Source organism: Drosophila suzukii, chromosome X (genome assembly GCF_043229965.1).
Source record: "Drosophila suzukii chromosome X, CBGP_Dsuzu_IsoJpt1.0, whole genome shotgun sequence".
NCBI lineage: Eukaryota > Metazoa > Arthropoda > Insecta > Diptera > Drosophilidae > Drosophila > Drosophila suzukii.
This window is the reverse complement of record NC_092084.1, coordinates 12,151,562-12,173,801: the sequence shown is the minus strand read 5'-3', so window position 1 is coordinate 12,173,801 and position 22,240 is coordinate 12,151,562. Positions and strand designations below refer to the sequence as shown.

The 22,240-nt window shown below is 35.9% G+C and overlaps 1 protein-coding gene across 2 annotated transcripts; it reads left to right on the top strand.

The window, feature by feature from the left end:
• Window positions 1–12,241: 12,241 nt before the first annotated feature.
• On the top strand, window positions 12,242–21,967 carry LOC108006276 (probable peptidoglycan muropeptide transporter SLC46). 2 transcript variants are annotated; one of them, XM_017069731.4, is made up of 5 exons: window positions 12,242–12,592; window positions 18,345–18,735; window positions 19,587–19,988; window positions 20,409–21,152; window positions 21,213–21,967. In XM_017069731.4, exons 2-5 carry the CDS (start codon window positions 18,368–18,370, stop codon window positions 21,502–21,504), a joined length of 1,806 nt encoding a protein of 601 aa, XP_016925220.2. In that variant the 5' UTR covers window positions 12,242–12,592; window positions 18,345–18,367; the 3' UTR covers window positions 21,505–21,967. The 2 variants fall into 2 exon arrangements, with proteins under 2 accessions (XP_016925220.2, XP_016925219.2); XM_017069730.4 differs by having other exon boundaries at window positions 12,243–12,603.
• Window positions 21,968–22,240: the final 273 nt, after the last annotated feature.

Here is a 22,240-nt window from a genome sequence, read left to right as displayed (position 1 = left end):
TGACGGCCTGTCTTTGGTCCCCTTGTCTGCCTGTCAGTCGCCTGTTGGTCCTGCCACTCGTCCTGTTGCTCGTCCTGCACTCTAAATAAATTTGGTGGCACAACTATGGATTGCCTGGGACAGCCTTAATGCCTTCGCAGCGGAACTTCCGATGCGAACAAAGGAAAAGCCCAGCCTCCAGTCGCCTCCTTTTCTCATTATACATTTCGAATTTGCTTTTTTTAGTAACAGTGTCTACTGGAAAATTTTTTTGGTATTAACAACACTCGGAAAAAGTTAACATTAACTTAAGAAATTCTGTCTTGAAATCGTAAAGTTTTTTGGGCAATAAATCTTAATTTAAAACGTTTTTTTATAAAATATAATTGTGTTTAGTTTGCTATAAATTTTAATGTCATATATAGATTTAAGAAAGTAATAATATTTTCAACTTAAATAATAATCCAATGATTTAATTATAGTTAAGTGGTTGAATTTTGATACCAAGTCGAAATTTTTTTAAAAACGTGGGAGTTGTTTTTAAAAGCAAAAAAGTGTTCTCTAAATTTCCTCTAATGGATAATATAACACCAGAAAAGTTATAGTTATATTTTCTACCAGAAAAGTTTTTTAAAATGTAATCTAAAATCCTATAGTACTATAAATAAAATACAACATATAAAATAAAATCAACTTTTTATTATTTTCAACCTGAAGAGTTTATAAGAAAATGAAACTAATATGATATAATTTTCATACTGAAATGTGTTTTTAGGATTTGTAATTTTTTTAGATGCTCCCAACTTAACTTTCGTTTCTCCCAGTGCACCCGCCTTCCGTTTTGGCGTACGTGAAAATGAAGCATTTTCCATTTGATGATAACAAAACATGTTTGGCATATTGATGAATGCCTCCAGAGGACGGGTGTCCCTAGCCCTATCTAGTGCCCCATCCCCTCAACCAATTCCATCGGCACATTTCAGCACATCTTGCGGCAAGGACTCGAATTAGGCGGCAGTGGAGATCCCTCCGTGCTCGATTTTAATGATGTGACTGACGAACGCCCACCGAAAAATGTGTACTTAACTTGGCTTCAATGTTTCCCTGTTTCGATGGGTAGATGGTTCTGGTTCTGGTTCTGTTTCTGGGACCCCTCCCTCGTATTATTATTTTTCCCTGGCTTTTGCTTACTTTTCATAACTACCCGCCTGTTTATATATGCGGGCTTTGGCGTTTGTTTGCTTTTTGGAATACGTGATTCGCCCACGGTGCGGATGTGGATGTGGATGTGGATGTGGACCTGGTTGTGGATGTGGAGCATCCGTAGTAAAAATATAAATAATAATAAAAATAATTTCTCACTTCATTTGTTGCACAAATCGAAAATGAGCTTGGCATCGCGGTCTGTTCGTGTCTGATGATGAGTTTCGTTCCTCTGGATTTCGACCCTCGATTTATGTCTAGAATTCCAATGTGCCCACGCTGCGTATGTGTGTTTTTCTTCACAACTCATACTACCCTTTTTTTTATTGAGTACCACCGTTTACTATACATAAAGTATACTTTATGCTCCACCAGGCTAATGAATAAATGGACGTTAGAATAAATGACCTAATGAGTTATTCATGAGTGTTGAGAGCTTATATATGTATTTCTAATCCTACAAACTTGTAAACTTCCATATGTATTCCATTAAATTGCAAGAAATTCTACATATTCTGTTTTACCCTCAAGCTTGTCACACATTTTTAGTAAAATGCTCAGCTGAAAAATCGTTTCAATTCAATTACAGCAAATTTTTAAGCACCGCAGCAGTCGAATCGAATTCCGAACCAGGTGCAATTTAAATTACCAACAAAGTGTGGCAAGGTGTCTGTCTATCTTCGCACGGATGTTGGCATGTGTGTGAGCCCCTGGGATATTGGAGTATCTTATAGATACTTAAGTGCTGCACAGGAAGCATTAAAAATGTTTGATATCAGGAAGCCAAAAAGGCAAGATGGAAAATGCTGGGGCAAAAGTGTGGGTGTTTATATTGGTTGGTTGAATCTAAGTTAAATTTAAACTTAAAGAGGTTCTTACTACAATTGGGAAATTTAGTTTTAAGCATTTAGTCTTTGGTTTATTAGTATTTAAGTTTATAGGATTATGATGGGATTTTTTAAATAATCCCTTTTGCAATTTATTTTAATATTGAATAATTTCTTTAAGCCTTGTGGTTAGCACTTTTATTTAATTAAAGAATATACAAATGTCAAGAAATGTAAAACCCTTTGTATAGTTTCATGAAGAACCTTTACAATCTTTTGAAATTATTCTTAATTCCTTTTCGTATCTCGTAACCCGTGTCTCAGACAATTATAAGTGTGGTACACACTTTTCAAGAACCACACACACACAGCACATCTCCCGTGGAAATATGATATTAAATTAGCTGCCAAGTTGTGAGCCAATTTCAATTTGTGCTCCGCGTGGCAAACAGATTTTAAGCCACGTCAGAACTGGGGGCTTTTCTTTCGCCTTTCCTTGGCATCTACTTTTTTTTATATTTTTATTTTCTTTTTGCCCCGTGTCGTTGACACTTTGAGGGTGTGTGTGAATCCGCCTGATGGTGTGTGTGTGTGTTAGCTGCACGCCGTAGCATACTTTGGAGCGCTGCCATTCATTAATCAAGTTCAGGGCACTTTAAAGTGGTCGCTTAGCCTCGACTCTGTCACTTGGAGCTGAAACCGAGGCTGAATCCGCCGCCGGAAAGGGTTTTTCGCTCCCAGAACCAACAGCTCCGACGCACAAAATAAGAGGAAACTAACTATGCTAGATATAAATGGTATTTAAACAAGAATTTTGTGTTCTATTTTCGGAAAAATGAAAAAATGATATTAAAAACATATTGCAAAATATGATAAAATTAAAGCCTTTTTTAGCGGGTTTTGTAATCATAGTTTAGTCAAATCAAGACGTGCAGCTAAAAGACCGACTGTTTTGAACAGCTTGCTAAATTTACTAACGATCCAAAGCACTTTAAGGAAAATTTATTTTTTCGCATTTTTGTAAGTGCTATTTTTGCAAAAAATTCGAAAAGTAACAAGTTTTCAGGTTTGAATGCCAATCGATTGGAAATTAAGCAACGAGTTCAACGAGGTATGACATCCCTCGATCTGACGTTTATTTTCTTTTTAGCAGCCAAAAAACTGAATTTTTAGGGCGAAAAAATGGGATTCCGATTTTTGTCAAAAATACGAAATTAAGATTTTAGTCAAAAATGCGATTTTTCTTTCCAGTTTTTCAGTCGTAGTTCATCCAATTCAAGGCGGACAGCCAAAAGACCGACTGTTTTGAGCAGCTTGCTTAAAATGCTAACGATCCTCATCATTTTGAGGAAAATTTATTTTTTGACCAATTTTCGATTTTTTTGCGAAAAATGGCAAAAATGAAAAATTTTCAGGTTAGAATGCCAATCGATTGGAAATCAAACAACGAGCTCAACAAGGTATGACATTCCTCATTCTGACTTATATTTTTGTTATAGCAGCCAAAAAACCGAATTTTTATGGCGAAAAAAGGGTTAACATTTTTGTCAAAAATACGAAATTCAGATTTTTGCCAAAAATGCGACATTTTTTTTTGGTTTTTTCATCGTAGTTCATCCAATTCAAGGCGTACAGCTAAAAGACCGACTGTTTTGAGCAGCTTGCTTAAAATGCTAACGATCCTCATCACTTTTATGAAAATTTATTTTTTGACCAATTTTTTCATTTTTTGGAAGGGGGTACTCATCTATTTTTGCGAACAATGGCAAAAATAAAAAATGTTCAGGTTTGAATGCCAATATATTGGAAATTAAGCAACGAGCTTAACGATGTATGACATTCCTCATTCTGACTTATATTTTTGTTATAGCAGCCAAAAAACCGAATTTTTTTGGCGAAAAAAGGGTTAACATTTTTGTCAAAAATACGAAATTCAGATTTTTGTCAAAAATGCGACACTTATTTTTGTTTTTTTCGTCGTAATTCATCCAATTCAAGGCGTACAGCTAAAAGACCGACTGTTTTGAGCAGCTTGCTTAAAATTCTAACGATCCTCATCACTTTTATGAAAGTTTATTTTTTGACCACTTTTTTCATTTTTTGTAAGGGGGTACATCATCTATTTTTGCGAGAAATGGCAAAAATAAAAAAATTTTAGGTTTGAATGCCAATATATTGGAAATTAAGCAACGAGCTCAAAGAGGTATGACATTCCTCATTCTGACTTATATTTTTGTTATGGCAGCCAAAAAACCGAATTTTTTTGGCGAAAAAAGGGTTAACATTTTTGTCAAAAATACGAAATTCAGATTTTTGCCAAAAATGCGACATTTTTTTTTAGTTTTTTCATCGTAGTTCATCCAATTCAAGGCGTAATGCTAAAAGACCGACTGTTCTGAGCAGCTGGCTTGATTTGCTAACGATCTCAATCATTTTAAAGAAAATTTATTTTTTGACCAATTTTCGCATTTTTTGTAAGGGGGTGCATCGTCTTTTTTTGAAAAAAATGTTTAAAGTAAAAAAATTTCAGGTTTGAATGCCAATTGATTGGAAATTAAGCAACGAGCTCAACGAGGTATGACATTCCTCGATCTGACGTTTATTTTCTTTATGGCAGCCAAAAAACTGAATTTTTAGGGCGAAAAATGGAGTTCCGATTTTATTCAAAAATACGAGATTCAGATTTTAGTCAAAAATGCGATTTTTCTTTCCAGTTTTTCAATCGTAGTTTGGTCAAATCAAGGCGTACAACAAAAAGACTGACTGTTTTGTACAGCTTGCTTAATTTGCTAACGATCTCAATCATTTTAAGGAAAATGTATTTTTTGACCAATATTCGCATTTTTGTAAGGGGGTGCATCGTATTTTTTTGAAAAAAATGTGAAAAGTTAAACATTTTCAGGTTTGATTGCCAATCGATTGGAAATTAAGCAACGAGCTCAACGAAGTATGACATTCCTCGATCTGACGTTTATTTTCTTTATAGCAGCCAAAAAACTGAATTTTTAATGCGAACAAATTGGATTCCGATTTTAGTCATGGTATGGCAGCAGTATAATAATAATTATTGCTAATGATTGGGATTTTACAAGCAGCCTCCAATTTCTAGTTTAGTTATATATATAACTTATGGCGTCTTTAATATTTCTTGCCTACTTTTGGGCATGTACATGTAATTTGTTGTTAGTTTTAACAACAATTTCTTATAAAAGTAATTAATTTTCTATCACATTTTATATTATTTTCAAAAACACATTCGTGAAAATGAAAATACATTTAAGTTGGCTTGAGTAAATGACTTACTTTAATATTAAGTTATTCAATTTGCTCGCAGTTGTGTTTAGTATTTGAAAATGGTTTATAAAACTCAATTTGTGCATTTAACAGCACTTTGTGAACCACATTTCCACCTACCTGTCACTTACTTTTCAAGCAATACAATAAAACTTTTCTTCCCAACGCCTAACGAATACAATTATGTCAATTGCAACATTTAATTTCTTACTTTAGTGCGACCTTTGGTGCTCTTAGTTCGGTGTGAACTGTACCCTCCGGGTTCAGGTTAGTACACATATGTACATATATGTACTACCCTTGTGGGCATTTTTTGTGTGAACAATAGAGACAATATTGCCGGCATTTACATATAAATATTTATTGTCTTCTATGGCCCCAAGTTGCATGCGAGCGGTCAATTTAACACGAAACAACGGAGAACTGCTGGACAGGCCTTCCCCAAGGGGTTATATCTCCGTTCCTCGTTTTTGGTGGCGATAAGGAGCTGCTGTTGTTCCAGGAGCCCCTTTGTTTGCCTTGGATGCTGTTAGGATGGTATGGGGGTTCTTTTCTTGGCTTTTTTTATTACGACTATCAACGGTTATTGCGAACGGTATGCGTGGGCATGCGTTTTGGGGAGGGGGTTTGGGGGTCTCGAACTCCCCAAGGATTTGTTTGGCCTGTCCTCCGGCTTTATTATTTCATCATTATAACATTTCCTTTTTTCTCCGGCCAAAGTACATATGTGCCAGAGCAGTTAGGGTTGAGATAAAAGACCTGAGAATGTATACATATTATTTTTATAGGGTCATCAACCATTTCTCTCTGTGTAGGCCACTCTTTTGGAAAAAATGATGTGGTTTTGCAAGAGGATTTATGAGCAGTTGCGGTTGAAATAAATGAATTTAAGCTTTAGAAAATATTTATATATTATTTTTATAAGGCCCTTAACTATTTCTCCCAAGAAAATATATTTATAATTATTTTTTTCTCTCTGTGTAGGCCACTCTTCTGGAAGAAATTATGTGGCTTTGACAGAGGATTAATAAGAAGTTGCGCTTAAAATAAAATACTAAGGAATTCAATCTTTGGAAAATATTTATATTATTTTTATAAGGCCTTTAAACATTTCTCTCTGTGTAGGCCACACTTCTGGAACAAATTATGCGGTTTTGCCTGAGGATTAATGAGCTGCACAGCAGGCTGTTTAAATTGTTCAATTGCAATCGATTGAATCGAAATGGCAAAATGGCATTGTGAAATTTGCCATAAATATATACACATCCTGCGGTTGGTCTACTGGCACTTTTGGTCCTAATTACTTGTGAAAAGGAATACTATTAACTGCATTTAATCCCTCCGTAAATCCCCCTCAAGAGTTGGCCCAAAACTATGCTGACACATTCCACCTGGCTGTGTGGCCATACAGAACTATATTACTATTATTAAATTGCATACATATGGCTTATAATTTGTTTACCCAACAAATGACACAACAGCGATTTGCAACAGCGTTCCCAGTCTGATTGTGCTGTCATGGGCATTTGGCGTTTGGCATTCTGATTGTTGTCGTGAGCGCCGAACAAACATATTTACTTGTTCTTTATTGTTGCTGCCAATTATTCTGGTCATTCGAAAAGTACAAGGGCACCAGCTATTCGTCAATCAAACTCACTGGGAGCGACCGAGAGTCCCGGTTCAATTGCTCTATTTATAAGCCCGTGGCCCACTATTTGTTATAGAGCATTAAGCCGGTTAAAATTCGACTTCTTGGAAATCATTAGGGCTGAGTTTTTGCATTAAGTGATGAAATAGCAAGGTATATTAATGTGTGCACTCACAAAAAATAAAGAACTCGCCAAGCACCTACATTTTTATCTCAAGAACAACAAAAACTTAAAATCTAAGTTCGAATTTTCAACTCAAAAATTTGTTATTTGAAGTATACTTACAAAAAATGTACACATAAAAATGTAAAATCAATATCCTTTTGCTTTTTAATTTAATTTTGTGATTTCAATTTTTGATACTAAACATTTTTTATTTCACATCTAAAACTAACATTTTGGTATGAATTTCGGTTTTTTCCTAATTTTTCTAAGCTAGCTAGAATATACATGAATACTTTTAAATTGATATGGACAACATAAAATTTAATGATGATCAAAATGCAAAACATTTAATTAATATGAATACTATCAAATTGATAGGAATAATGTTAAGTTGACATGAATAAATTATATTAAAATTATATGAATAATGTAAAAATGATGTGAATAAATTATATTATCTAGATATATGCACCTAATATCAAACGACCATGAGTATTATCAAAATGATATAAATAAAATCAAACGGAATTGAAAATGACCTAGTCTTTTAAGTGTGTTTTATATAGAAATAGATATACAAGTATTTATGAAAATTAATTTTTTAGCAGTCTAAACATTAGTTAAAAAACTTGTTTCTATTTTTTCCTACTTTAGCCCTGAATTAATAATGCCCGACATACCCTATATTTTATTCACTTCTCAGTTTTCTTTTTTTGCCCAACTAACCCAAAAAGCCCAGCAAGTGAGTGTTGCCAACTGGCATTTTAACTCGGCCAGAATTAGACACAATTTGTGACTCAAGTTGACCATTTTGATTGGCACTTCCACTGAGGCATTCCCTTTGCCGTTGAATTTTAACCACATTTGTTGCGCTGGACCAACTTTTAACACCGATCTCTTACCATAACTAACCCAAAAAAATTTATATTTATTTATCTGTTCATATCTACTTTTAAAAAGGCTTTCGGTGTTGCGAATAAAATTATCTGAAGTGATTGGTGGGTTCCATAGGTTTGTTTGTGATTTTGGTTTTCCTGTTAAATAATAAATTTTTTAAATTATAAAAAAGAGTATAATGATATAATACAATATTATTTTTTAATATATAATGTTATTTTAATATATAATAAGTTTAAGAAAAGGTTATTATGAATAGAAGAAGAAATTGTTAAAGAGATGATTCTTATCAGAGCTAAAGATTGTATATTTATTTCTTTATATAGGCTGAGAGTTCTATAAAGTAAAACTCTTTTAAAAGGGTATTTCAGGTCTCACCTACTAATATTTTGTACCTTTTTCTTGGGCCTTTTTGACCAAAAAAAAAACTTGTTTATCTTTCGCTTGACGTAAAGTTGGCTTCGTTGTTTGTTTTGGTCTAATGATCGGCGGTTAATAATTACCTTTCGAATTTATATGCAAAACGCCAATGGATTCGGTTAATTAGCGACAAAACACAATTAATCAATTGGGCAACGACACTCTCAAGTGATCGGGAGAAAGTGTGCAAAGAGTATTTGTTTATATTGCCAGCGAATTGGGTGAAAATTGTATAAATCGCCTAACCTTGTTTATATAAAACTTATATAAGATGACGGAGCAGTTTTTGGAGAAATATGACGCCATTGGTCGATGCTATCGATGCTATCCTACCTAGTTGCCTAGACATTTTAATAGATTCAAGTTAATTAATCGATTGCCACATGCATGTCTTCTTTTTTTTCGATATTCTTCCGCTAAATGCAAACGAGTTTGAATAGTTAAGTATGTCAAACGGCCATTTCGCTTGGATGGATGTATAAAGTTTCAGGTAATTTCGTAAGGTGTTTTGTGTTTTTTTTTATTTTTTGTGGCGAAAGGGTAAATCATAGATCAATATCATAGTTGGACAATGGCTGATTTATGGCGACAGATGTCGCAGATGAGGCTGCAATTACATTGTATTGTCTTGCGATCTAGGGTTTCCAGTAATTATGCTGAACAAAACTGCAAGTGCAGAATGAAGCAATAGGTTTATAAATTTGCATTGCCAGTCGATCGGCGAAGTGAAGGGTGTTCGAACATAACAACAATTGGAAATTAATCAGCAAAAGCGGACAAAAGCGTTCCGAGCCACGGAGCAACGTGCCCACTTACCAGTTATTTTGCATTGAATTACCAAATAACTAAATATTGTTGCTTGATTACCGGCTGGAGGGTCGGGTGCCGAGATCGGGTGACTGCAGCTATGCTGCTTTTAATCACTATCTCATTACGGCCAGTTATACTTATGTATCTATAGATATTTTTGCCGCATCTAGGCAGTTGTATCTGAGTACTAAAGGGGTACCTTACTTAGGTACCAGACTGAATGGTATCTATAACTTTTCGTTTTTACTTTGTACTTCCTTTCTAATTTTTTTAAAAATAAAAAACCTTTAACAACATCTACCAGTTAGGTAGATTAGTTTAAATTAACCTCATTTTCCAGTTTAATTGGCGGAAGTATTGATTTCGTATATTGGGTTCTTTTAAAATAAAATGCGAGCTTGATTTAGCTTTGGATTTTACCATTAATGTCTATTGGAAATCAATTTAAATAAGTGAAACATTTGGCATCACTTAAAAATATTTAATACAGTATGTAATACTTGGTATCATTTAAAAATTATGAAAATGTTAGTAGCCCAACTTAGGAACTCCTTTACAATTTATGTCACCTGATTCGACTTTTGTTACCTAATTAGATATTCGATTAGGGCTTGACTTAAAAATATGAAACATTTGGCATCATTTAAAAATATTCAATACAGTGCGTAATACTTGGCATCATTGAAAAATTATAATAATGTTTCTAACCCAACTTAGGAACTCCCCTATACTTAATCTCACCTGATTCGATATAATTTTACCCATTTCGAGACCAGTACCTTTGGCATCGCTGACGTATCTTTCAATTGCAGTCGAGCAAAGACCCCAAGCATCTGCATCTGCATCTGCAGTCAATGAATGCGCCTTTTGCGGTCTCCGCGGCATTGTGGCTTTGTGAGTCAAGGCCACGTGGGCGTTCGGGTGGGTGAACCCCACCGCCCAGCGAAGCCCATCATCACCATCATGGCTATCATCATAGTTATGATCACAGTTGGTGTTATTAAAAGTGGCAGCAAGTGCGATAATTACGGGCAGCGCTCAAGAGCGAGCTGCAAACAGAAGCTTTAGAACATCAAACGTACTAATTGAATGAAAAGTTGAACCACCATGAACCCACAATCTTCTGGGTCTGTAAAATATAGATACAATATTTACACAAAAACCTAATTCCAACCTTACCCTTACTCAATCAACGCTGTTTTGATAATTGCTCGTGTATTTATAATACCTAAATTGATTCGTGATTGATTACTTATTGCATTTCACTTGGTTATTCCCCGGCAATATTTCAATTGAATTTTGTCGTGACATATGTGTGTTGCCCGGAGTGAAACTTGGTTGTAAGTTTAATTTTATTTGCTTGTTTTTTAATTTGCCTTCTTGAGAAACGGATTTATAATTTGAAAATATTATAAATTCTTAAAAACTTTAATTGGCACTCATACAATTTACACACATGTTTTATTAAGACGTAACTTATTTAGTAATTGAAAAATAAATACAATTCTACTGATGTAGTAGTCACAGACATTTTAATTGCCTTCGCGGGGACGTGTAAATGCCGAACTAATTGCAACCCAATTGTAGGAAATTAAAAATGTTATAAGGATGAGCAAGGGTATTTGTGATTTTAGCCATTGCTCTTAGTAATTTAATTTTAGTTAGTTCTGAAAAGAAAATACGTTCTGACTTTTTTGGATTTAACATGGAGTGATGCTTAAAACTTAACATAAATTTAGGCGAGGGCATGAAATTGTAAAAACCTCTGCTATAAGTTAAAAAAAACAATTAGGACCATTTTCTCGCTTGCAATCGATAAAATTCAAAATGCGAAAATATTTATTAAATAGTTTATAATGTAGCTTACAAATATTTCGCTGCGTTTTAAAAACCTTAATAAATGCTCATTCCTTTAAAATACGAAAATGTCTTGATCTTTCTTGGGATCTAAAATAAATTAAGAGAAGACGTTATTGACAATGGTAGTCTACATTTCGAAGGGGATCAGTGACTTCCAATTTGACTAAAGAACAGGTTTCAAGGGGAATTTTTAATTGGTTGTTTTTAATAATTTATAAGAAACCTTTTATATAACCTTGCAGAGGGTATTATAATTTCAGATATAAGAATGCAACGCAAAAAAAGAGACATTACCGACTCTATAAAGTATTTATATTCTTTATTAGCATCACTACACGGATCGATCTAGCCATGTCCGTCTGTCCGTCCGTTTGTCCGTTTCTATTGAAAGTGTATCAGTTTTGAACTATAGGGATAAAACTATCCCAAAAAGGTATTCTTTCTAGTGGTATATAAGTCGGAATGGATGTAAGTTTCATAAGAGGGATTGAAATAATAGAAAAAAAAAATACTAAAGCCAAAATTCTACCTTTGTTGTTTGTGGTTATCTTCTGTTTTTCACTCTGGGGTATGTCATTTTTTTTAGGATTTTATTTTAATTGTTTTTAATCGGACGACTATATAATAGAGAAAATCGATAAATTAATAAAAATTAATATGAAAAAATTAAAGCTTGGTATTTTTTTTTATCTTACAGTATTTTTAAGATTAAGAATTTTAAATCATAGAAAAAGCGGATTACTCTATCATATAGCTTAGTTCCTATAACAGCTATCTTCATAAAAAAATTTGGGTTTATAAGGTTTCTGTATTTTATTATTTTAATGGCATGATATGGTTCTAGCTGCAAGGCTATATAGACTTCAAATTGGGCCTTCGGTGGCGATGGGGTTAGCGGGAAAAAAGGAGGATGGCTGGCGATGCCACCTGTGGGCCCACCTGTATCTCCGCTTTCTGTTTCGCTGTGTGCGTGTGTGTGTTTCCCTCGGGCTGATCGTACCCGTACCGCCCAACCGCCAACCGCCCACCAACCCACACCCACAGCCGACGAGTCGCAATCTGCCGACGCCGACGGCAGCGGCTTTTTACCGTGCGGCGGCGGCTGCCCAGCGGAACTCATCAAATTCAATACGAAATATTTTAGTCGCCGAGTTCAGCTCAACGCCGATGGTTTAGACACTGAACACTGAACACTGAGCACCGAAAGCCACCAGCTCGTTAAGCCGAAAGTGGCGTCTGAATAAATACAAAAAAAAAAATTATATAAATAAATATAAATAAAAACACAGAAGGCACCGCTCTCGTTCGCTGTACATTGTACACGTACATGGACTTTTAATTCAATTCCCATTACCATTCCAAAAAACCAAAAAAAAAGAAAACGATCCAACTGCAATTGCAGCCGTGTCAATGTAGATGATTGCCAGCAAACAGAAAAAAAGCGGCGATTAAAAAACAAACAAACTAGTCGAAAGGAGGCGAAAATCAGTGAGTCTCAGGTAAAGCTGGAAAATGGGAAAATCAGTCGGGGATTTCCTAAAGTGTACAATGCACAGATACAGATACATAGATACATAGATACATGGCTACCGTTGCTCGAACAATTGCTTACAGCTCCGAATAAGTATCTCCAACTATCCCCCCCATGTGTGTGCGTGTGTGTATCTTGCTCTTTTACTAATTTTATTAACGACATGTAAATTAAATCAAATCCGCTTGTTTGAACATATTTCGCTTTCCAGTGCGTCCCTTTCGCTTAGGGTTGTCGAAAATATCCAAAAGATAGTGAAATTATTATATATACAACCTAAAAATTGGGTGGTGCGAGTAAAGGATTGTAATATATCAATATAATATTCAAACTGATCCGTTTTTATAAGGGGTATTAAGTCATAACTCGACTATCCATTATATTTTTTTCCAAGTGAAAGCTGTGAAAATATTACACACACTACAAATAGTATTTTTCTGAACTTTATTAAATAGAAATGGAATTTCAAAAACCATTCTTCGTATTGTATTATATAAAATGGTAAACTCTCTTTATCTGAATGATCCCCTCTTAAATTTAAACTGCAAAACGAAACAATATATTTTATTTTTTAATGGAAAATTTCGGCAACCCTTCTCTTAAATCTAAATTCCAGTGACAATCTCGTACCATCCCAGGCGATTTGTCAAGCCCAATTAATTATAATTATGGCCTGAAATCGTATTTAATTTATTCTAATTTCGGTTGTTTTCACATTTTTTTCTGCGGCGTTTTCTGTCTCCGTTGCAAAATGAGATCCGTGTTTTGCGCTATTGTTTGATTGCCCAAATTAGTGGTTCGTTTATCATTATTTTGATCGCCGACGAATAGAGATTCGTACCCGTTACTCGGATTGTATATATTGTATTCGTGCCCAAGAGAATACAAGATGTAGATAGAATCGTTTCCGATTCCAAAAGGGGATTTTGTTTTGCCCGATAAGATCAAACTCACGAGTTTTCTGAAGATCACGGAGAAGAAATTCTAATTTTCCACATCCAAAGCTTTTAAAAATGGTTAAAGAAATATATATTTTAATAAAAATAGAGTAAATAGTGGGTATCTTATAGTCGAGTCTGTCAACTATAGCTTTCTTTATTTATTTTTTTCAAGTTTTGTTTTGCTAGTCTGTTTCCAGAGCATCTGCTTACTTTTATTTTTTTGGATTATCCGGAACTTCCGCGATTTGCCAACAGGTCTGCAGAGAAAAAAATATATTTTTTATATAATTTAAAATAGCCTTAATAGGTACATATGTAATGTCGCCTATTACAAAGGTTGAAATTGTTTTCTGTGCACACGATATGATTCCAGCTTGCGTTCGTGTGTCTAAATATTTTTAGCGGCTAATTTTACCATTGAATTGTGCATAAATAAATCCGAGAAGAAAAGTTTTTCTTTTTTCGCCAGCTAATTGTATTTAATTATTTCCAATTTAGTGGCCCGACTAAAGCAGAACTTTGTTTGTGTCACGGCCAGACTCCGGTGGGCCGTGTATCTTTGTATCTTTGTATCCGTATCCGTGTAGCGTCGCCGTATCTGCGATTCCACACTCATATATCTAATTGTATCTGTCATAGACATGCAATTAATAACGTAAATGGGTAATTTGGAGCGCCATCGCTTGTTCGATTCGCTTGTGTGAAAAGTTTTGTCAAACGCGGCCGGAAATGAGCGAAGCAACATTGGGAAAACGTCCCGAAAAACTCAAACAAAGATTAGAAAATTAAATAATAGCACAATAATGGAGTGGTATGGGGTGGAAAAAAAAAACGATAGGCACTCGCCAAATATTTGGTAATAATCGTTGTAATTCCTCTGTCATTTGTTTTATTCACCGTGATTCACATCGTGGGAAGAGTCAAAAAGTGTTTTTGTGCGGGGAGAATTTTTCCAACCATGTCAGCATGACATTTCGATCGAGCAATAATATAAAGCCAAAAACCCAAAAAAACGTTTTCCCATTAAACAGTTCTAATTATAGCTTTTAATTCACGCACTTGTGATTTCGGAATAAAGAGTTGAGAGTTTATTATGGCTAGTTTTTGTCATTTCAAAGCTAATTTATGATTTGATTACCTAAGTGACTAGTGCTTGTTCCACCAGGAATTCTTTTAAATAAATAAATAATATGAAGTAAAAAAAAGAAAACAATAGCTTACAATTTATACAATTTTATTACATTAATAACACGACCTGCCTGCGTTAAAAAAATTTTAATCTTTGTTTTTGTTATTAAAAGCAATACTATATAATTTATATTAAACTATCACAGTGATCTCTCGAAAAAAAGAACCATTTGCTTACTCTTATAGAAAGTTAAGAGAAATTAAGACGACAGTGATTGTATGATTTACAAGTTTAGACCATTATAGTTAATATAAAAACAAAATACTAAAAAAAAAGGAAATTTTCTTCAGGATCTTTTATTGCTATATCTTTTTCTCAGTGTCCCACTCCTAGTTTCACATAGTCAGCCCATCTGTACAAATGCTTCCTGAATTTGCACATGGCCATAACCATCGATTAGGCTGGTTAGTATGCACCTCGTGGAGTACCGGTACCCACCTTATGGATATGGTTATATGGTGATATGGTGATTGGTGGCCAAATCGATGTTGACGTGACCGATCGACGCGTTGGCCCCAAGTGACCTCAATAGCGTTTCTTCCTGCTTTAATTGGGTTCAACGCACGTCTGATTGAATGGCATTGGATCATTGCACAAAATGCAGAAAGTGCAGACAGTGCAGACCTCAAGATCTACTCGATTTCCAATGTTACGAACACTCCAAAGACGAGTCTTCACAATTCATGAGCCATAAATAAAGATTCAGGGCAGAATTTAGGGTTAAAGCTGAGACGTTTTAAATGCATTTTAATGAAAATGTCACGCTTTAGGCATTAAGCGTTATAAAACACAATGTTTCAAACCTCAAAATACCTAGTAATGGTCATTAAACATGTCCGAAAAAGCATTGTTTAAGCTAAATGTTTGCTTTGTATTATTATTATTTACACAGTAGTTCTGGTTAAATGATTTAGGTCAACTAAGCGTCAGTTTACTTGGGAATAACTTGAATACACCTTTCTATTTATATAAACAAAAGACAATGTAGAACAGGAAATACTCGCAAAAAGGGAAAATAACTACTGAGTGACTCGCATTCGATCATTGTTTCCAAGCTTCACTGTACACCAGACATCCAATTCTAAGTGTGGACTTTGTTCGCAATAGCTTTCTATGTGTTTTCTACTCTGCGTCATCGCTCGACGGAAGTTGGAGATTAAAACGGTCAGTGCTGCACTTTATGACCAAGATGTTTGGGTGTGTGTTCGTGTGTGATCACCTGTCAGGGTCAATTAGCTTTGCCTAATTTTGGCTAATTTTAGTTTAGTGCTAAAGTCGAAAGTCGGTAGTTTCGCTATGATTAAATTGAAGGTGGAAAATGCAAAAACCACTGGAAGAGGGAGCTTGTATCACCCGGAAATAGTACATTTAAGGGATTTAAAATATTTTTAAAAATTATTAGGGCTTTGAATTTCTTAAAATTATTTCTACAAGGGCATCTACACTATCACAAGAATTTTTGGTAAAAATATAGAGGGTGTAAGGTTCGCTATGATTAAATTGAAAGTGAAAAATGCAAAAACCACTAGTAGAGGTGCATTTAAAGGACTTAAAATATTTCAATAAATTATTAGGGCTTCGAATTTTTCAAAATCATTTATTCACGTGCACCTACACTTTATCAAGAATTTTTGGTAAAAATATAAAAGCTGTAAGTTTATTAGTTTTGGCAACCAAGATAGCTACCCAAATTTCAAGCTTGCACTTTATATATAGATAAAAATGTAACTATTTTATATCACCCATGTTTGATTGCCCATCTCCCATGCGTTTCAATATCTTTATCTATACCCATTGAGGTTCCTTAATAATTTACATATCGCCTTGGGCAAGAATTCTCTGCGATAAGGTTATTGCGCCTGGCACGTGAAGTTGGGGGCGGTGGGGAATACGTATGACATCTAGACGGGCATATGCTTTAAGCCAAAATGTGGCAACAATTGTGTAAACACTTTTAACGAACAAAAACAAATGCACTAAGCAAAACAATTAAAAGCCACAACGCAACAAAATGCGAGACAAAAAGGCAGGTGAAAAAAAACGAAATCGTAGTCGTCGTCGTTGTTGTCTGGGATTTCCAAATCCCAAGGGGGGCTGATAAAGCTGCAGAACCGGAGATTTCGTTCCTAGAGATCGGAGTTCCACTAATTACGTTTTGCAATCGAATCGGCATGACAACCAGAAAGATGTCGGGGTTTCCACTCCGAACTAACTTCATTAGCGGATGCTGGAGTGGGTTTTCAAGAGATAAAAGATGGGTACTAGCAGGTGCTTCAAGTTCCGATAAAAAAACCCCAACCCCCCCAATGAGTTAATGATAACACAACAACCTTCAGAAATCGCATGTTGACGCTTCACTTTGATTGATTTTGACTTCGACAAGTGAAATGCTGACACCATTTAAAAAAAGGGTTAATAACACTTGCTTGATTTACTTTAAAAGTCAGGGCAACCTAGAGAAAAAAGAAAAGCTTAACAATATTTCATGAAATAATATATTATGTCATATTTTGGTTGCCATGAATTGTCAGTTTAAAAAAAAAAAGAAGGTGTCAAGCAGGAAATGTAGTTTATAAAGGTTAAAAATTGTATCCCAAATATTATTAAGACCTAAATAGGATTTCTTTTTAAAATGATAGTGATAATTGATTGATTTTAAAGTGCTGACACAAATTAAAAATAGGGTTAATCAAACAGAAATCAATATACAAACATGCAATGCCATTTATACAACCAATAAAAGTACTCTAAATAATTACCTTACAAATTTACAAAAACAGAAAGGGCCATCTCCAAATTCCCTAGCACAATTCGGGGTAATAAATTCAAAATTGACACGATTTCGTAAATGTATAATGAAGCAGCGCAATTAAAACAAGGGTGGCAACTGTGGTAATAAAGCCAGATAAAAGATTAGCAGTGCAAAGAACCTTGTTAATGGGCTTTTAATTAAATTTATCAATTCCGTGTTTATGACAATTCGCGTTAGATAACAAAAGCAAATTAAGTTTTGGTGAGGCGAGACTAAATAGCCCCCAAAAAAAGCTGGGAATTAAACAAACCATTAAGTAGGTCACTGGCCTTCATTTAAATCTGCTTAATTAAAGACACAAGTTAGGATTCAGATAAAAATGAGATATTTAAAGAATAATGATGGACATCTGTTCTATATTTATTTTAACGTTTTTCGAGAGTGGGTAGAGTATAGAAATGTCTGTCTGACTGTTTATTTCTAGTCTCATTATTCAATCAGTTTGAAATCTATTAATACAGATGTTTCTGAAGTTTTTAATTTGTGTTGATAGATGTAAACAGTTAAAGTTAAGTTCAATAACTGTTGTGGGAATATTTATTTGAAATTTAAATGATATTGTTGTTCTAAAAGGTAAGTGCTTAAAGCGCACTCTTTTCCTAACCCATATATTTGTTTATAGGTTTTCCAGTTCTATAAAAATATATTTAGTATATCATTTATGAGTTTATGAGTTCTTTTGGGTCTATAAAATTAAGTTCTTATATAGTAGTATAATTTAATCTTTGTAAAAAATGTGTTGTATAATATATTTATTTTATTTCCAGATCCTTTCTACTCCTTTAGCAGGATGTCACCCAAGGACGGCAGCCTGGGCGATGCCAAGTTCGCCAAATACACGGTGAACCATGAGCCACCGCCACCTCCTCCGGCGACCACGATGACGACACAGTCCACCGGTGTGGACAAAACGATGGCCAAGGAAAAGGACAATGGCACAACGACCCCGCCCGTGAAACGCTCCTGGCGGGAGAAGATCCGCCTGGTGGCCAACAACGTCACCGTGGAACCCATCCTGGCCGCCTACATCATGCCCAGCGTGCTCTCCAACCTGGCCACCCAGAACCTTAACCTGGAGAAGGCCTGCCGGGTGAACATGGCCTACGGGGACGAGGTCTGCGATGCCCTCACCCGCCGCCAAACAGCCAACTACACACTGTGAGTCATCAAGGTCTTAAGTTATAGAAAACCTTTACCATATAGTATACCATACCATACTATATACCTACTTAAAATATTATATTTATCATTGGCAACTTAAAACTCTTTACAAATGTGCCCAAAAGTATGCATTGAAATATTGTTTATCAGAAAGCCAAAGTACTCTTCCTTTGGCATATGCTTTTAGGCACTTCTTTTTATATTTTAGAAAGCAATATGTAACCCCTAATTCTTATTAAGATTAAGTTATTTAGGAAAGAATACAAACTAAAATTAAAAATAATTAGACAACTACTATAATATCACATGAACCATATTATCTTATATCTACATTGGGTTATTTAGTAAAAATTAGGGTCTGGAATTGGAATTCAAAATTTCGCATTTCATGATATAATGGTAAAATATGTAAATCATATGTTGTTTGTGCTTGTCATTAATACAAAGAATTTCATAACAAAATCAAAGTTTTAAATCTTTAAATTAGCTATAATTGTTCAATTTGATATTATTAGAATGGCATGGATAAAAATCAAAGCGGAAGCATTAAAATTCAAAATTATTTTGATGAGTTTTAAAATAGCTATAAGTTTAATCTGTTTGATGTTTAATATCTTTGTCACAATGTTGTCAGAAATTAACATGGATAAAAATCAAAGCGGAAACATTTAAATTGAAATGAAATTAATGGTTTTAATCTGTTTGATGTGTGATATCAAATAACCACAAAATAATTAGATAATCTGACATATTAGTGCCTAAAAAAAATTTTTTACTTAAAAATACTTTTCCCATTCATTAAAGATAAGTGTTGACCAGGTTTTTAAAATGTTTCCTCTTTTTTCCAGGGAGGAGGAGACGGTTCAGCAGATGGTGGCGCGGATGGCTGCCTGGAAGACGGTGATCCAGTCCCTGTTCCCCTGCCTGCTGATCCTGTTCTGGGGATCCTGGAGCGACCGTCACCGCCGGCGGAAGCCCTGCATCCTCATCCCGGTGGTGGGCGAGTTCCTCGGCGTGGTGGGTCTCATGCTGTGCGTCTACTTCGAGAAGGCGCCCATGGAGGCGGCCGCCCTCACGGAGGCCATCTTCCCCTCCCTAAGCGGTGGATGGTTCACCATGCTGATGGGGGTCTTCAGCTACATAGCGGACATCACCACGGAGGAGGACCGCACGCTGCGGATCGGGATCCTCAATGTCTGCTTCTCGGTGGGCGTGCCCATCGGAATGGCCTTCAGCGGAGTCCTGCTCAAGTGAGTCTTTTATCTATATTTTTAATTGGTAGAAGATTAAGGAAAGACAGTAATTTGTATAAAAATTGGTTGCTTATAATCTCAGAAGAATTAGGAACGTAAGAAAGCCAAGATCACATGCTCTCACTTCGAGAATTCGTGTTTTCTTATCTATTCAAGAAGAAACGTTCTTGAAATCAAGATCAAATTATTCTGTATATGGCATTTCGAGATGAAGCAATCTTAATAGAAATAAAATAAGTCTTGAATTTGTTTTTTGAAATGACAATCTTATTAGAGATGAAAAAGTCTTGATTTTGTTTTTTTCGAGAGTAAAGTGCTCTTGATATTGAAAATTTGTAATTGAATCGATAGAGAACGGCTTTTTATTATTTATTATTACAATATAAATCATTTATTATATTCCAAATTCCTTTCCAGGCAAATTGGATTCTATGGCGTATTTTCTATATCGGCCGCCTTCTACGTGATAGCCTTCGTCTACGGGTTCTTCTTTTTGGAGGAGCCGGTGGCCCGGCCGGAGAAGACTGCCGGGGAGCAGAAGAGCCTGCTGGCGGACTTCTTTGACAGGGATCACGTGGTCCAGACCTTCCGAGTGGCCTTCAAGAAGGGCGAGAACCAGCGCCGCAAACGTGTCATCCTGCTGATGATCGTGGTGATGGTGATCATTGGTCCGCTGCACGGTGAGATGGCGGTTACATATTTGTTCACGCGATTCCGCTTCAATTGGTCTGAGGTGGAGTTCAGCTTCTTCTCGACCTATGCCATGTTCACGGGTCTCATCGGCGTGATCTTTTGCGTGGGCGTGCTGTCGCACAAGCTGAACATCGATGATGCCCTGGTGGGTGTTTTGTCCAGCACCTCGAAGATTCTGTCATCCTTCGTCTATGCCTTTGCCACACTACCATGGCATATGTACCTAGGTGGACTGGTGGAGATCTTCAATGGAACAGCCTTTATTGCGATGAGGTCTATAGCCACCAAGCTGGTGTCCAAGGATGAACTGGGCAAGGTGAACTCGCTATTTGGCGTGGCAGAGGCCTTGATGCCCATGGTCTTTGCCCCCATGTACACCACTCTATATGCGGCCAGCCTGAGGGTACTGCCAGGAGCCTTCTTTCTCCTCGGCGGCGGTCTAACCCTGTTTTCTGTGTTCATATTCCTGTAAGAATGATCTCTGACCTTCCCAGAATTCTAATAATATTAACTGAATCTCTTTCCCAGATGGATGTACCGCTTCCAGGTTCGCCAGCGCCGGAAATTGGCCTCTTCGGATGCGGAAAACGCCTCCGTCAAGGATCCCAATGGCAATATCAATGCCATCGAAGCTTTGGTTTTGGCCAGCGAGGGCAAGGGCCAGATGAACGGCATCATCGCCAATGTGATACACGAATCCCTGGAGCATGCCGATCCACCCACTAACACTAGCAACGCGGTGACCTCGCGACCCCACGAACCACGGGGCATCGAGAACCAAGGATTCGTCCAGGAGGAGGTCAAGGTCACGGATTGTTAGGCGAGATGAGAGCGGGATCAGCGTATTATATCCCATCCTCATGTACATACTCACATTCCGCTAAGGGAATCGGGATCGGGAGTGGGGAGAACCGGAAAGTGATTCGAAATACCAGGAATTTCTAGTGCTAGTAAATCGATTCGATGCTATTAAATTAAAATTGATAAAAAAAAATACTAGATTACAAAATGAAATGGATTGAAAAGCTACAGTATATATTGGACCTCCAGCTTTATTCTTGAACCCACACCCATACCCAATCCCATTCCCAAATCCTAATCCTAAACAATGTGTACAATTACATATATTATTTTTTTTTATTTAGCCGTATGTTTCTAAATGTATTTTCGTTTTCGTTGTAATTATCTTATCCTATTCCAATTTGTAATTTTTATAATTTCCTTTTTTTGCCTAGCTGTAAGGAGTGTTAAGAAGAATTTAATAAATGTAACTTTGTCCGAAACGGGTGGTTGAGTTTTAGGTGGGAGCATGGGGGTTCGAAGTTCAAAAGGCGTGACATGGCATTTCGCTGTTACACTGGCTAACAAAATAACTATTTGATTGAGAAATTGTTATTGAAAAACGTTTCTGTTTCTATACACTTAACAATATCGAAGTTTTGTGCTGAACTTGTTATAACTGACATGTGAATAAAAAAGTTTATGAATTTTGTACTGATGACAGCCTTGCTGCTGTCATTGGTGAATTGTTGATGACATTCTAGCTGCTGTCATCT

Coding starts and splice junctions, on each gene's coding strand:
- LOC108006276 (XM_017069731.4), top strand. CDS start 18,368: ATGTCACCCAAGGACGGCAGCCTGGGCGATGCCAAGTTCGCCAAATAC. Junction 19,989..20,408: donor TTCAGCGGAGTCCTGCTCAA/GTGAGTCTTTTA, acceptor ATTCCTTTCCAG/GCAAATTGGATTCTATGGCG. Junction 21,153..21,212: donor TTTTCTGTGTTCATATTCCT/GTAAGAATGATC, acceptor TCTCTTTCCCAG/ATGGATGTACCGCTTCCAGG.